The sequence below is a fragment of the Macaca fascicularis genome, chromosome 1, assembly GCF_037993035.2.
Source record: "Macaca fascicularis isolate 582-1 chromosome 1, T2T-MFA8v1.1".
Classification (NCBI taxonomy): domain Eukaryota; kingdom Metazoa; phylum Chordata; class Mammalia; order Primates; family Cercopithecidae; genus Macaca; species Macaca fascicularis.
Window position 1 is genome coordinate 214748829 of NC_088375.1, and position 17183 is coordinate 214766011.

At 46.2% G+C, this 17183-nt stretch overlaps 1 protein-coding gene across 1 annotated transcript in view; it reads right to left on the minus strand.

Annotated features, from left to right (window-relative positions):
• VWA5B1 (von Willebrand factor A domain containing 5B1) overlaps positions 1 to 17183 on the minus strand; it is a 68449-nt gene that overhangs the window by 18046 nt on the left and 33220 nt on the right. The window contains exons 9-14 of the mRNA XM_015441497.4: positions 13424 to 13534; positions 11033 to 11235; positions 10427 to 10541; positions 8505 to 8690; positions 4959 to 5142; positions 3601 to 3791 (exon numbers count right to left, since the gene is read on the minus strand). Coding sequence (XP_015296983.3) covers positions 3601 to 3791; positions 4959 to 5142; positions 8505 to 8690; positions 10427 to 10541; positions 11033 to 11235; positions 13424 to 13534 — 990 coding nt within the window. The remainder of the gene's footprint in view (positions 1 to 3600; positions 3792 to 4958; positions 5143 to 8504; positions 8691 to 10426; positions 10542 to 11032; positions 11236 to 13423; positions 13535 to 17183) is intronic.

Sequence of the window (17183 nt, forward strand, 5' to 3'; positions counted from 1 at the left end):
AGGAATACATTTGTAATAGTCTTGGCAAAGATCATTTTCAAGAAGCTTTTATAAATCACTGGGGGTAAAATACAAACTTAATAGAATAATGTGTTAAAGGCATTTGCAGGCCATTTATAGCAAAAGTTTATAATTTTTTTCCATCTTGCAGATTGGCAAATATTCAAATGTTTGATGGCACCCCTGCGGTCAATGGAAAGACAGGGTCTCTCATGGACTGTCAGTGCTGATGTAAATGGGTACACAGTTGTGGGAGAACAATCTAGCAATGTGCTATCAATTAAAATGCATAAGCCCCTTTGATATGGCAATTCCTCTTTCAGGAATTCAATCTTCTGGAAATACACAAGAGTGCAAATATCGATGTGCAAGTACTGCATATTTGTTGCAGTATTGTTTGTAAATGTAAAAATCTGGAAACTACCGAAATCAGTCGGGGTTGGCATCAGTCGGCGTTGGCAAATAAGTTCTGGTATATTCCATGCAATGGAATGTCACACAACATTGAAAATAAAGAAGTAGTTTTCTTCATGCCAAAGTGAAAAGATGTCCAAGACAAAACTTATTTTAAAAAAGTAAGTTGTGATTGTCCTGTATCCTCACTGTGGCGATGATTACGTGACCATATACGTTTGTCAAATCTCATAGAACTGTTCACCAAAAAGGGTAATTAAATTCACTTTTAAATAAATACAGTGCACTGTTATTTATTTAAAAAGTGAATTAAAGAGACATTAGAAAAGTAAGTTGGAGAGCAGTTTGCATATGTGATTATTAAAATACATACGTGTACTGTGTATGTATGTGTTTGTGTGTGTAGTATTAATATTTCTAGAAGGAAACACTCAAAACCAAGTGGGTCTGGGAATAGGGCAGGGGGCCTTTTATTTGTACTTTATACCTGACTGAATTGTTTGAGGGTTTTTATTGCAAACATTGAGTATGTATTACTTTTGCAATTGAGGGTTTTTATTGCAAACACTGTATTACTTTTGTAATTGAAGAATATGAAATTAATTAGAAATGAATTTCAAGCCTCTGGGACCAATATACATCCCCTGGTAGGAGGAGGGGATGAGGACGAAAAGGCACTTATCAGGTGTAACACTTTTTTAGGCTAACAGTTAGCCATGGGGGGTTTTCCATCCCTATCAAGTATTTATTAGGAAGGGGACTGTGTCTCCCCATTAAATGGGGGCTGCCTTTCTGTCTTTCTAAGTCAGAGGTCCTAGGAATCGTACAAGGATGTGGGAGAAGGAGGGGACTGGTAACTCCCTGGATGACCCCAGCCAGGGCTGCTAAGTCCCAGGGGATCCCTACCCTCCACTCCTTGCCCAATCAAACACTAGGATTTCCCCAGCCATCAACACCACACTGGGTCACAGAGAGCAACTGAAGCTGGTAAGGTTTCCATGGCAACAGATGAGTCTAAGATCCAGCCCTACATCCATCTAGAGGGCGCATGGAGTGTGTGTGTGTGTGTGTGTGCGCGCACATGTAAGTGTGTTGTATGTGCATGCATAAAGGAGAATTGGGTTGGGGAAGAAGCCAGGCAGGAGGGAGTGAGAGATGAGCAGAGATGGGTCTGAAGAGCTAGGGAGCGTGCAGGAAAGAAGTAAAGGGGAACCAGCCTGTTCAGAGCTCTCACCAAATAAAGCTGCCAGCAGAGGATGCCTGCTGTGTGCCAGGTGCTGGACCGGGCACTGCATCTTTTATCAGCCAATGCCTGGAAGAGTCCTCTACTTAGAGTTGGCTCTCAATAAATGTCTTTTGATGGATGGCAGCTCAATCATGTGCCTAAGCTATTCTCCCCATTTTGTAGATGAGGCATCTGGGGCTGAGAGAGTTGAGTGACATGTTTGAGGAGCAGAGTCAAACAGACTGCAGGGCCGGTTGCCTTCTGATTGCATCAAGTGGTCCCTCAATAAGCACAGAGAAGGGCCTCCAGGGATAAGATGGCCGTGTCCCTACCCTTAGAGAGTGGGCTTATGTGTAAGTGGAGGTAGGGAGGGATGGGGATGGTGGTTGGAAGTGGGAGGGGGCATATAGGGAGAGTGAAAAGGCTGCTTTTATGGAACCACAGCCTTACAAGGACAAATCTACATAAAGCCCATTCTTTTGTTTGTTTGTTTTTTGTTTTGTTTGAGATAGGATCTCTCTCTGTCTCCCAGGCTGGAGTGCAATGGCATCATCCCAGCTCACTGCAACCTCTGCCTCCTGGGCTCAAGTGATCCTCCTCCCTCAGCCTCCCGAGTAGCTGGAATTACAGGCGTGTGCCACCATGCCTGGCTAATATTTGTATTTTTTGTAGAGACAGGACTTTGCCATGTTGCCCAGGCTGGTCTGAAACTCCTGGGCTCAAGCGATTTGCCTGCCTTGGCCTACTAAAATGCTGAGGTTACAGGCATGAGGCACTGCGCCCGGCCAAGCCCATTCTTAATAAATGGATTAAACCACAATTTGGTTTAGGACAGTGGTGCTCAACCAGGTGATTTAGCTCCCCAGGGAACTAAAGTGTCTGCAGACATTTTTGGATGTCATGATTGGGGATGGTGTTGTTCCTGGCCTCTAATGAGCAGAGGCCAAGGGATGCTGCCAAACATTCTACAGTGCACAGAATTGCCCCCAGAATTGCCACAGAATTGCCACACCTGTAATCCCAGAACTTTGGGAGGCCGAGGCAGGTGGATCACCTGAAGCCAGGAGTTCGAGACCAGCCTGGCCAACATGGTGAAACCCCGTCTCTACTAAAAATTAGCTGGGCACAGCAGTATGTGCCTGTAATCTCAGTTACTCAGGAGGCTGAGGCAGGAGAATCGCTTCAACCCTGGAGGCAGGTGTTGCAGTGAGCCGAGATTGCGCAATTGCACTCCAGCCTGGGCAACAAGAGCGAAACTCCATTTCAAAAAAGAAAAAAAAATTGCCAGGTGTGGTGGCACATGCCTGTAATCCCAGCTACTTGGGAGGCTGAGGCATGAGAATTGCTTGAATCCAGGAGGTGGAGGTTGCAATGAGCAGAGATGGCACTACTGCACTCCAGCCTGGGCAACAGAGCGCGACTCTGTCTCAACAAACAATCAAACAAATAAACAAAAAATCCTCTCTGCCCTGGGTAAATGTATATGCCCTGGAATTTGTAGGAGGTGCAGTCTAATAGAGGGGGAATAAAAGGCTTTGAAGGCAGAGGGTCCCTCAAAGGTCAGACAGGTTGTAATCCTCTGACTGATTGTGTGACCCTGGATAGGTGCCCTGCCTCTCTGGTTCTCAATATCCACATCTGTACTGAGCCAAGGTGGGCCCCTAAACTCTCTCTTTCCCTAGGGGTGCTATAAAATCAAGTGAAAGACAACATGCAAATGTTCCTTGCCAACTGGGCAGTGTGTGTTCAGGGAATGAGTGAGCTTATTCACTGGTGGGTGTCTTGATTTGGAGTGTGTACTCGGAGATAAGGCAGATGAAGGCCTAGGAAAGGAAAGAGGGAGGGACTCACTTGACAGTGTAAGTTGTGGATGGCCCCGTCCCATGGTTGAAGCAGGGGACACAGCTCTCCCCTGCCTGTCGCCTTCCCCAGCTCCTCCCTAACCTGTCCTGCTTGGGTACCTGCAAATCAATCTGCCACCACTGGACATCCAGGCTGGTCTGGTTGGTGAGGTCCTGCAGCCTGGCTTTCCGCAGTGGGTATCTCTTGGCAGCTGGCATGGGGTCACTCGCCGTGGTAGCCCTTGGGTAGGGCTTGTGATTGGTGATCTGGTTGGTGCTATATGCCCTCCGTCGCTGGGAGACGTTCGGATCTGGACAGGGATGGTGATGGGGAACCATCAGAGTGGGACAGCAGGGAAAGAGTGGGGCTTGCGTCCCCCTTTCCTATTTGGAAGCATCTCACGTTCTCCACCTCTTGCCTACTGAAATATGTGCAGGTGCCTCCCCTGGCATCCAGAGCCTCTCCGAATCTGGCCCTAGTCTAGCTTCCCAGCTGCTCTCCCTGCTGCTTCTTTTAAAAGAAAAGAAGTGGCTGGGTGTGGTGGCTCACACCTGTAATCCCAGCTCTGTGGGAAGCCGAGGTGGGCAGATCATCTGAGGTCAGGAGTTCCAGACCAGCCTGGGCAACATGGCAAAAGCCTGTCTCTACAAAAAATACAAAAATTAGCCAGGTGTGATGGTGTGCGCCTGTAGTCCCAGCTATTCAGGAGGCTGAGGCATGAGAACTGCTTGAATCCAGAAGGTGGAGGTTGTAGTGAACCGAGATCATGCCACTGCACTCCAGCCTAGGTGACAGAGTGAGACTCTGCCTCAGGAAAAAAAAAAAAAAAAAAAAAAAAAAAAAAGTACAAAGTGGGTCAGCCACACTAGATCAGAAGCCAATTGTGTGTGTGCTTTCTAAGCGTCACAGTCTCCACATTGCTGCTCAGGCAGTTTCTGCCTGGAACGTCCTCTCCCTTCCCACCTCTAAGAAGCAGTCCGCTTGTGAAGTCTTTGTTGATATCATCTAGCAGATGTACTCATTTCTCCTGGGATTCCTATAGCTTGTTAAATTTTCTAGGGGTCCCTGGCACCCTGTCACTCTGCTTTCTTTCAGAGATAGTGCCAGATGTATATCTCACTACATGGAAAGCTCCGGAAGGGCAGGGGACATGTCTGAGTCGTCTTTGCTTCCCACGTTGCTCTCAGCCCCTAACCTTAGTAGGGAATCAATAAGTACCCCTTGAATGGAAACTAACACCATAACGAGGCTTTGGAGTCAGATAGATCCAGACTCTTTGTCTGTACTCTACCTATTGCTCTATGAGCTTAGCCAAGTTGCTCAAATTCTCCAAGTCTCAATTTCCTCATCTGTAAACTGGGTATAACAGTACTGACCCCTGCAGCTGCTAACTATTCAATGAGGTGGCTTTTACCAAGTACTTAGCACATAGTAAACGCTCAACGTAAGGTAGCAATCATTAGAACCTCAGACCGACCGTGCTTGGTGGTGGAGTTTCTGCTGACTAGCCGGGCATCTTTGGCCTGCCCTAGGAGGAAGGGTGCTCCCGAGTTCTTGGCACAGTCTCCACCTTCCTGTCCGGGTCCGTCGTCCTGAGAGTGGTAGAAGACGGAGCTGCTAGACTCCTGAGAGTGCAGCATGCTGTACCGACGCCTCTTGTCCTGGAGGGAGGAACAGAAAAGAGGGCTAAGAGTGGGGCTAGGTGTCAGGAAGGACTTCCGCAGGGAGCAAGGGGTGTGAGCCGCGGTGGTGGGGTTTTCATTTCTGAAGAAACAGCTCATTAGGAAAGCTTTGTGTTTGTTTAGGGAATTGAGACAAACTTCTGTTCAAGAGATGGTGAATGGAATTATCTTTCAAAACACTTAGGTTGTTTATGTTTTTAATCATTGACTTCATTAAATTTTTTAAATGTAATTCTAAATGCCACTCCTGTCTCCAAATAGGTAACCGAAATTAACAAAATAAATGATCTGTTCCTTCCATTCCATTCTCCCTGATATAAACATACAGTTCACCCTTGATCAACACAAGTTTTAACTGCGTGGGTCCATTTATATGTGGATTTTTTTCAATAAAAAAGTTACACTGAGCATCGGCTTCTCTTGCCTCTCCTTCCACCTACTCCACTTCTTCTCTTCTGTCACCTCTGAGACAGCAAGACCAACCCTCCACCTCCGCCACTCAACGTCAAGACGATGATGATGAAGAACTTCATGACGATCTACTTCCGCTTAATGAACAGTAAATGTATTTTCTCTTCCTTTTGATTTTCTCAACGACATTTTATTTTCTCTAGCATACTTTTTTTTGTAAGAACACAGAATATAATACATATAACCCACAAAATATGTGTTAATTGACTGTTTATGTTATCAGTAAAGCCTCCAGTCAACAGTAGGCTATTAGCAGTTAAGTTTTTAGAGAGTCAAATGTCATATGTGAAATTTTGACTGCATGGGGGGTCGGTATCCCTAACCTCCACATTGTTCAAGGGTCACCTCTATGTATAAATAACACATCAGCTTTTGGGGGTCATATTTTGTATTATAAAAACTTTGCCATACTGCTCACACTTATCAGTATCTTGAATTTTGCACTTAAAACATTTTGGAAATTTTGCATTTCAACTACGATTTTGTTCGTTTGTTTAGAGATAGGGTCTCCACACTGCACGTAGGCTGGAGTACAGTGACACAGTCAGCTGACTGCAGCCTCCAACTCTTGGGCTCGAGCAATCCTCCCACCTCAGCTTCCAGAGTAGTTGGGACTACAAGCATATGTCACTACGTCTGGCTAATTTTTAAATTTTTATATTTTGTAGAGAAGTGGTCTCACGAGGTTGCCCAGGCTGGTCTTGAACTCCTGACCTCAAGCCAGGCTCCTTCCTTGGTAATCCCAGCTCCCAAAGTGCTCAGATTACAGGCGTGAGCCATTGTGCCTGGCCTCAACCATTCTTTTTAGCATTTGACTGCACAATATTTTACCATGCCTTATTGTTAAGCATTCAGTTTGTGGCCATTTATTTTTGTCACCATAAAAAATATTACAATAAATCCTTGGAAATAAATCTATTACATCACTTTTATTTTTATGGGATAGACTCCTAGGAGTAGGATTTCTGTGTTGAAAGGTTTATATATCTCTAATTTTTTTTTTTTTCTTGGAGACAGTGTCTCGCCATATCCCCCAGGCTGGAGTGCAGTGGTGCAATCTTGGCTCACGGCAACCTCTGCCTCCTGGGTTCAAGTGATTCTCATGCCTCAGCCTCCCGAGTAGCTGGGGTTACAGGTGCCTGATGCTGCACCGGCTAATTTTTGTATTTTTAGTAGAGACAGGGTTTCACCATATTGGCCAGGCTGGTGTCGAACTCCCGACCTCAGGTAATCCACCTGCCTTGGCTTCCCAAAGTGCTGGAATTACAGGCATGAGCCACCATGCCTGGCCTATCTCTAATTTTATTAGTTATTTCTAGGTTGCTTTCCAGGAGGGCTGTGGAGTTATATTTACACCAACAATATGTGAAGGTCCTCTTTATCCCTACCAGTAGCAGGGCAAACGTTGCCAATATTGAGTAAGCAAAGGAGAATGGATTTGATGACTGCGTCCAGGCCCTTCTTGTGGGAGGGTCTGTTGATGAACTGGTGTCTTCTAGACCTCCCAGGAAGGTCTGGACTGTGCAAGGACTTGGTCAGCATTTTGTTTAGCATTTTCTCCCTGTGGCTGAACACTCCATTGTCCACAACACATTAACCATTACCCTGATCACAATTCTGAACACATTTCATAACATTCAAAAATCTGGAGTTTTTCACATAAAGTTCCAATTTCTCCTGAAAAATTAGACACACATTTAACATAGGACTCACATTTCTGCATGACGACACTTTGTTAGGGCTGCATAGGGGCTGCCCAGTTTAGACAGGGTGTGTGCCATCCACTTTGCCATATTCCTCACCACTCCTTATTGCCTTTCCAACTGTGAGTTCAGTGGTAGCTGCTATCCATCACAGCATTGGCCCCTTTTATTTTTACACCAAGTCCATTTCATTCATTCCATACCTGCCCAATTTCTCTAGGCATTGAGTTTGTGACTTCTTTTTTGAAAAACAAAACAAGATGAGAAATCCTTTGGAGAGAGTGGACAGACTCATGGAAGAGGAAAGATAGGTGAGGAAACAGCTTCTTTGGCAATCTCTCACATTTTAGCATGAATTTCACCTCCCTTTCAGAAGTTCTTGGCTTTCATCCCACTTCTGCCACCACAGACAAGGGAATCATCCATGTAAAGAAATAAAACACAAACTTATCTAAGGAGATATGAGCTTACTAGAGTGTGTGGAGAACGAAATCTGAGTGCATTTGTTCTTGAACTGAAGTGTGCACCATATCACTTAGGGGAGATGATGTAAAATGCAATTTTCTGGGCTTTATCCTAGGGGATTCTTATTCAACAGACTTGGATGGAAGTTAGGGCGCTGCATTTTGTTTTGTTTTGTTTTAGGATGGAGTCTCGCTCTGTCGCCCAGGCTGGAGTGCAATGGCACGATCTTGGCTCACTGCAAACTCTGCCTCCTGAGTTCAAGTGATTCTCATGCCTCAGCCTCCTGAGTAGCTGGGATTACAGGTGCCTGCCACCATGCCTGGCTAATTTTGTTATATTTTTAGCAGAGAACGGGATTTCACCCTGTTGGCCAGGCTGGTCTCAAGTTCCTGACCTCAAGTGACCTTCCTGCCTCAGCCTCCCAAAGCTCTGCATTTTAAACAAGTTCTTTAAGCAATTCTACTGCAGGGGCTTTTAAGAACCACATTTTTGAGATGGTGGCATCTACCTTAACCATGCCACTGTGATTAATGCCTGTGGCCTGGCAACTGTAAACCCACAACTGGGAAAACTGTAAACCCACAACTGTAAACCCAATTCCAATTAGTTTCTGGCTGTCACAAATAGTCTTTCCAGCTAAGGGTGATTTGTAGGCATGGGTTCTGGGCCCCCATGGATCCCTGGAATTTCTAGGATACTTACAGATCTGGGATTGGAGATGTGCAAGGAAGCATCACATACAATGCCATACCCCACCAGCCGTTCTCCAGGGAAGAGGGAGCTGGCGTTGATGGGTGAGACCAGGACCTCAGTGGTCTCAGGGAAGATCCACTCCACAGTCACATCACTCAGGACTGGGGCCATGGCCTTCTTCAAGGATTTGACCATCTGTAGGGCAGGGTCAGAATGCAGATTGGGGGATGTGTGAGAAGAGATGTGTACAGAAGATCATGTAAGTATGAGCTTAGTAGGGAGTGGGAGCAGGGAAGAGGGGACAGCAGGCCTTGGGGTGACCTGCCCAGCAGTGAGCACAACTCTGAGCTCCTTAGATTCCTAGAATGTCAGAGTTGGAGAGCATCTTTGCTGTCATCTTTTCTAAGCTTAGCATTTTTATTTTATTTTATTTTATTTTATTTTATTTTATTTTATTTTATTTTGAAACAGAGTCTGACTCTGTCACCCAGGCTGGAATGCAGTGGCATGATTTGGCTCACTGCAACCTCCACCTCTTGGGTTCAAGTGATTCTCCTGCCTCAGCCTCCTGAGTAGCTGGGGTTACAGGCACCCACCACCATGCCCGGCTAATTTTTGTATTTTTAGTAGAGATGGGGTTTCACCAAATTGGCCAGGCTGGTCTCAAACTCCTGGCCTCAAGTGATCCACTTGCCTATGCCTCCCAAAGTACTGGGATTACAGGTGTAAGCCACTGCACACCTGGCCAGTTTAGCATTTTATAAATGAGAAAATCTGAGGCTCAAAGTAGGGCTGTGAGTAGCCCAAGGGCGCACAGGTTTGTGTCAAACCATGGACTGGATAATGATCTTGAGCAAGTTCATTTACCTCTCTGGCCCTCAGTTTTCCCTTCTGTTAAAGTAGGAGGGTGTAGTTGAAGGATTATTTGCAATATTGAATTTGAAGTGCCTGCCATGTGGTAGGTGTTCAGTAAATGACGGCTGTGGTCATCACCTAGACTGATTTCCTTGGATGTTCTGTACTGCAAACCTGGAGAAAATGACTTGGGGGTTGTGGCAAGTATAGAGGTGAGCTTTCAAATCTCCCTTCAAGAAAGACCATGCCTTCTTGCTGGAAGAAGTGCAGTTAGGTGACAGCTTCCAGATGCAACACCCCAGCTTTTGAGCCAAGACCATATCTCTCCCTGGAAGCCCCAAGTCAATGATTTAATATGGCAGGGATAGTACAGCCTGGTCATTTCAGCACATCACAGACTTTGATGGGCAACCTTTGCTCCAGAGCTCCCTGCTGGACGGCTGAGACCTTGCCAGGGCATCACAGTCTGAGGCTTTCTTGCCCAGTTCTGCTCCCACTTTCCTTTCACAGCTGTTGGATCGGACTCTTGGACTGAAGAGTTTTTCTTCCAGTTTCCTTCTCTTCCACCTTTCATAGACACTATCCCCAATAAATGTCTTCACTCTTAATCTCAGCCCTGTCTTTGTTTACTGGACTGATAAGGGGATTTTCTAAGGGTTAGTTTATTTGTGTCAAATGTGCAGGACATGGAAAGAAGACTATAGCCTCCTTTATTTCCGGGTTCTTTAGATTCTTCTGAGCCACCATTTGTCATCATCAGGAATGTGTCCAGATATGGACCTCAAACACAGCTCCAATCCATATAGGTAGCTTTTTCAGGAGCCTCATCCTGTCCAGCAGTGGATGGAGTGTGTGTTCAGTGGCTGGAGACCAGAGGATCTAGCGTCCCGGCATTGCTTCAAGAGTTGCCTGCTCTGTGACTTGCAAGTCTCTGGTTCTCATTGGGGTGCAGTGTGGCCTAGTGAAGAGCTCAGCTTTGGGGTGACATTCCAGCTCCACCACTGAGTTGCCATGTGACTGGTCTGGGCCTCTGAGGTTCCAGCACCAGAAGGGACTGCGTGGGTTCTGCTGCCTACCTTGGGTTGCAGCCGCTCCCCCTCCATCAGGAACTCAGCACTGCCCTTGGACACAGATGCCAGCCCTTTCACCAGTCTGTGGCAGACGTTGGGTCCAATTCCAAAGCTATAGCACCTGGGGGAAGGGGAGAAGAGAGGCTGCTATGTCCTATCCTCTCTACATCTTTGCCTCCTGATGTGGAAAGGGACAGAGCATGGCCCAGCAGGATCTCGGAGCTGGCCCTATCTTCAGGCAGAGGGAGAGGGAGAAAGAAGATGGTACTTCCATCAGGAAGTACCCACATACACATCCATCAATTCACCCACAGACAGTCCATCAATTCCCACCCAGCACAGAGCGGGAGCAGCCTCTCCCTTGGCTGTGGGATCTCTCCCTAGGCTGCTTTTATGAGTTGTGTGCAGAGGCATGGGTAGCTCACCCATTCTGAACTTGAGAGGGAAAAAGATGAACTTTGAAATCAGCCCACACTATCTTGGAAGCAAAGCCCTGTGGGAATTGTGGGTCCTGTCCTCTCCCTGTGGCATTTTCCACATTGCCCTTCGGCTGTGGTGCCCCAGCCCCAGCAGCTTGGAGTCACCGAGCCTAGACCCTCAGCCAAGGCCCACCTGGTGGAGAAGGCGTGATTTCGCAGCAGCTCCAGTACCTTCCCCGTGTTGTTGACAGCGCCATCTGTGATCAGGAAGAGGAGTCGCGGGTGGCCTCGGTGCACTGGCTGCCTGAAGATCCACTTGAGAGGGGAAAGGATGTTGGTCCCACCCATGTCGGCCCTCATTCTCTGGATGTCATCACAGGCCATGGCCAAGCTCTCCTGCAGAGAAGCAGGCAGTCCCCAGGGTCACCATATGGCACAGAGACTCTAGACCACCTAAGGAAGAGGCCTTTGTTTCCCTAGATCTTCTTTTAGGCTCACCAGAGTTGACCAATGCTCCCACTTTCATCCCCGCCCACACTCACAGGAAGAATGGGTGACCACTCATTTGGTGTCATTCTGCTCAACAGCACCCCCTACCAATGCCTGAAACACCAACCAGTTGTCCTTTCTGGGTTCCCCTTTAAAAATAGAAGCACTCCTGGAAGAGGTAGCACATTAAACCCCTGATTCCTTGGCATACATGAGGTTTCTTTTTCTGATGAGGGAGGCGGGTTGTGTGATGGAAAGAACACTGGACTAGGAATCTTAAGATCTGAGTCCAGAGACTGACTCTGGCACCAGCCCCCGTGACATTTTGAGAAAATCATTTCTCTAATCCAGGCTTCAAATTTCCTTGCTCTGTGGGTCCCAACTGGCCAAGGATGGATGTTATTTGCAGCAAGAGTAGATTCCCACTGGATACAGTGACCTCCTCCTCCTGGCTCAGGGGAATGCTGTTTCAACATCTACTCTTGGACGGGCCTTAGAAGTAACAGCATGTTTGGGAAGCCAAGGCAGGTGGATCACTTGAGGTCAGGAATTCGAGACCAGCCTGGCCAAAATGGTGAAACCCCATCTCTATTAAAAATACAAAAATTAGCTAGGTGTGGGGGTGCATGCCTGTAATCCTAGCTACTTGGGAGGCTGAGGCAGCAGAATCGCTTGAACCTGAGAGGCAGAGGTTGCAGTGAGCCAAGATCAAGATCGTACCATTGCACTCCAGCCTGGGTGACAGAGTAAGAGAGATGAGAGACTCCATCTCAAAAAAAAAAAAAAAAAAAAAAAAAAAAAAAAAGAGAGAGAGAGAGAGAGAAAAGAAAACAGAAAAGCAGTAACGGCATGTATCAAAAGTCTTAAGATGTATGTGTAGCTTTTGAGCCCGCAAGGCTAGGAATTAATTCTAAGGGAATAATTAAAGATGCATGCAAAATCTGTGATACAAAGATGACTAAATAAAATGGGAATAACTTTAATGCTTGACTGCAGGGGTTTTGTTAAATAAGTCCCAATCTATCTGTATAGTGAAATACTAGGAAGCCATTACAGTTACATTACAGATTAATACTTACTGGCATGGAAATATATTCATGATAGACTGCTACATTAGAAAAGTAGGTTACAGAACAGTATGGAAGGCCTAATCCTATCTTTATTGAAAATGTGTGTAAACGCATAGAACAAGGGCTGGAAGGATTTATACTAAGCTCTTAGCAGTGTCTTTTCTTCCTTTTTTCCTGACTGACATAATCACGGGAGATTTTTAAACACATTTTGTTTTTGATATCTACATTTAAAAATTGTGGAGTGATCAATACATATTATTCTTTTGTTGTTATCATTGTAGAAATGAGGTCTCACTCTGCTGCCCAGGCTGGACTCAAAGCTCCTACGTTCAAGCGACCTTCCCACCTCAACCTCCCGAGTAGCTGAGATTACAAGCGCATGCAACATATATTATTCTTGTATTTTTAAAACTCATAACATTATTTTTAGTTGAAAAGTGTCCCATTTGTCTGTCCTTCCTCCCTCCTTTCCTTCCTTCCTCCCTCCCTCTCTTCCTCTTCTTAGATCTGGGTAGGATGCTGCAATTTTGAACATGCTGTTGGGGCCACAGCCTTCTTGTTTCACACAGTATCTTGAGCCTTGTGAATTCCATTCTTAGCCCACTGCCACGCCCACTCATCCACCTATTCACTCCCCTACTCCTTATCATCTGCTTCCTTAGCTCAACCTTGCATGCATCCATCATCCTTGTGAAACGGAGGCTTCAGTGAGTGGCAGGCCTGGGCTATGTCCTCTCTCTACCCACTTTCTGTACCTCATCTCTGCACACACACACACTTTGCCCAAAATATCGTTTGATTCTAAAGAGGGGGGGATGTCAGAAGTCTGGGATGTCAGAAAAATGTCCAAACAGAGATAGCTTCTCTTTAGTTCTCTGCCCCCGGGTGTGATCTGAGTTCTCTGTGGGTGGGCAGCTTCTGAGGCCGGCACTAGGGTTTTAACGATTTTTTCCCCTTTTGCTCCTTTCCTCTGCTCCCCACCATGCACCACCCTCCTGGTCCCAGCCTTGCCCCCTCATTACCTCACTGTATGTCTGGCTGGAAGGAAAAAGGCTCTTAAATGTAGATCCAAACCCAATGATATTGAAGAGGCAGGCTGGCATGAGGCTCTTAAGGGCCACCAACATGGCATCCTGGCAGGAGAGAAAGTGGTTTTCAGGATTCGGGAAGGAGTTCTTGTCATTCAACCACCACACTCCAATATTCTCTTTCCCAGAACAGGAGTGACCTCCAAACAGGCATTTACCCTCCTCTGTCTGCACCCAGCAACTCCTTATCCCTCACATCAAGAAATTTGCTGACACTGACCAGAGGCTGGACCAAAGCCACCACCACCACCACCACCATCATCGTCATTATCATCATCATCGTCAAACTTATCCATGTAGCAGGTCTGACTTCTTAAAGCCTTTCTATTATGACTTTCCAGTTCCATTTAACCTCTTGCTGATCCTGAGAGGTGGGGAGAGCAGGGAGCACCCTCTCCCTGCTGCCAAAGCAGAATTGATGTCTAAGGGAGGAAAGTGGCCTGGTCCAGGTCACACTGTTGATGGAATGGCTTCTGGCCCTCCTGTGGGACCTTCTGCATCAGACTCAACCTAACCATCACTAACTAAGGACACATCCTCAGGGGCAGTCTCTTCAGCTCATATTTGTCAGGTACACAGGAGGTACTTTGCATGCATCACCTCACTGATCTTCACCATAACCTTTCGAGGCAGGTACGCTATTATCCCTATTTTATAGAAGAGAAGATTGAGGCACAGAGAGGTGAAGTAACATGTTGGTGAGCATCCAGTGGGTAAATAATGGAGTCAGGACTCAAAGCTATGTCACGTTGCCTCCAAAGTCTATGGACACTAAACATAACCCATGTAACTATGCCCCACCAGGAGACCTTGATAAAGGTAGATTGAAAAAAACAGTGACAATGAAGGAGGTGGAGGTGATGGTAGAAGCAAAATAAATGATGATGATGATGATGATGATGATGGTGATGATGGTTATGATACAATGCAATCACAAATATCAAGCAATTACTATGTGCTAAACATTCTAAGTTATGTCACCCCCCTCAGCCTCAGCCTGGTGCATAGTAAACATTCAGTAAATGGTTATCATTATCAACCCAATGAGATCTATATTAATATTAATAACCCTATTTTACAGATGAGGAAACTGAGGCTCAGGAGAACTAAAGAATTACACTGGGTTGCAAAACCTAAGACTAATGACTGAGGCTTTAAAAACACAGCTCTGGCTGGGCACAGTGGCTGATGCCTGTAATCCCAGCACTTTGGGAGGTGGAGGCAGGCAGATCATGAGGTCAGGAGTTTGAGACCAGCCTGACCAATATGGTGAAACCCTGTCTCTACTAAAAACACAAAAATTAGCCAGGCGTGTTGGTACACACCTGTAATCCCAGCTACTCAGGAGGTTAAAACAGGAGAATTGCTTGAACCTGGGAGGCGGAGGCTGCAGTGAGCCGAAATCATGCCATTGTGCTCCAGCCTGGGCAATAGAGCGAGACTCATCTCAAAAAAACTCCAAAAAACAAAAAAAACCACAGCTTTGAGATTTTTATTCATGTCAGCTCTGCCTTGGCAGAGGAATGAAGGTCTGTCTGCCCCTCACCTCCATGTCCCCCATCTTGTTTATTGATAGTACCCCAGGGATCTCAGCATGGCTTCAGGGAAGCCATCATCCTTCAGGATCTAGAAGAAAACAGCTGCAAGTGGATTCTGGCAAATTTTACACCACGTAGATTTCCAGGCTCCACATACTCACACCCCAGTCCCATCCCCCACCCTGTAAACATTAACATTAAACATTAACATTAACATTCTCTCGATCTCTTTTCATTGCTTGCCTCAATACATTTGGTTTCTCTACAAAAGAAGTCAATGTCTGCTTATTTTTTCATTAGTCACTAATGCATATTCCTGCTAGGAGGAGATTCTGCTGATCCATACAGATTGTCTCTGCTCACACCTATTAGAATTTTTAAAGCCATGTTTTTGGCAGCAAGCGGCAGTTGAAGAATGAGACCAGCTGCAGGAAATTAAATTGGCTGGACTTTCCCCTTTGGCATAGGCTGTTTGGATTTCTATTTTCTCCCTCCCCCCGAGCCTAGATTTTCCTAAAACTTCAACCCGATGGGTCACAATTAAGGACCCAAGCAACCTTCCAGTGGCCTTATTGTCAGTGGGGAAAGGGGTGGGTAGCCTGAGTAATTTCTGTGCCTTTCTCTAAAAGGGTCATGTTTAGCATGGATGGCACCAATGCAAAGCCATTTGTGAAGGCATGACCTTGAGCTCAGTGAGCTGAACTGGAGAAGGGCAGGAGAGATTCCAAGGAGAAAGAGGACTGAAAGGAGAGCCAGAGAAAGTGATTGTCAGAGAATTCCAGAATGCAAAGATTGGACAGGCTTTCAGTCCAGAAAGTGGATTTCCATTTATGAACTAATTCCATTTAACTGGTAGTAACTGCCTGGAACACTGGGATGACAAGGATATAGACTGAGTCCAGGTTCAGCAGGAAAAAAATTGTCATGACCAATTATTGAATTGATGGGGAGAGGGGAGCCAAGGGACATGTGACATACATTCACTCTGCCTGAATTGATCCTTCTCACTCTACAGAAAGGACGAATGAAGCCCAGACTTGAGAATCAACTTGTCCACAGCCAAGGAGCAAATCGGTGGCAGAATTGACCTTGGAACCCAGGTGTTGCTTTTGGCACAATGCCATGCAGCAGAGATGATATCATCAGAGAAGAGAATTTTTTAGTGGAAGAGTATGCATAATTCTCCATAAGCAATGTAAGGAAAATGAGCTCTGAAGCAAGATATAGAAGGCCCAGGCTCTCTCATTAACCCTGTGATGCTGGGAAAAGCACTTAGCCTCTTGACAACTCAGTTTCTTTACCTGGAAAGTGGAGGGGAAATGGATTAAATGCTCCCTAAGGCATGTTTTAGGTTTATGCTTCTGTGATGCTCTAGGGTAGCTGAGACATCTTATGAATTGATATAGATGCAGAAGGGGATACAGATGGCCACAAAGGCCTGGAGCGTGCTTCAGCACTCCAGCACCGAGGACAGCTTCTCATTCCAATGTTTGCCTTTGATGGTGGGCAGGTTGGGGAAGAAGGTGTCAATCAGCCCTACACCCCTGTGTCATGAGACCTCAAACAGGAACTTGGGTCCTGTGTATGACTCCTCTGTCATACTTCAAGACAACTGTAGCAAACCCGCGGGGATACCTGGCATCCCAGATCCTACCCAACCCTCCTCTCCTTGCTGAGCTTGCTGTCCTGGAAACAAGAGCTTGCTCTGGGAACAAACTAGGGGGAAAGATGAAATTTCAGGTGATGGCAGAACCCCACTCTGTTCTTGCCCCCTCCTTCCTTGTTTTCCTGACCTCAGTTATCCTTTACCCCGATCAATAAAGAGATGGAAGGCTTTTCATGCATAAACACAGAGCTAGGCGCCATGGAAAAAGAGAGGTGAGAGGATAGATGACCCTTTTCCTAAATGAGTTCATAACTCCAGAGAGACAGACATCTGCACAATCAAAAATACAAGGGAGTCTTGTAAAATGCCACAGTCTAGACCGGTAATCTCCTGTGGGTAGGGCAGGGGGCAGGTGAAATGCGTCTGGATTGTCGAGGGGAGGGTTCTATCACCATTGCTTCCACTCTCCTGAGGAGCTCTCCTTAGCAGGGAGACAAAGCTCCCATGTATTCTGATTGGCTAGCAGGCCTGTGCCTCTCTCTTGACTGTC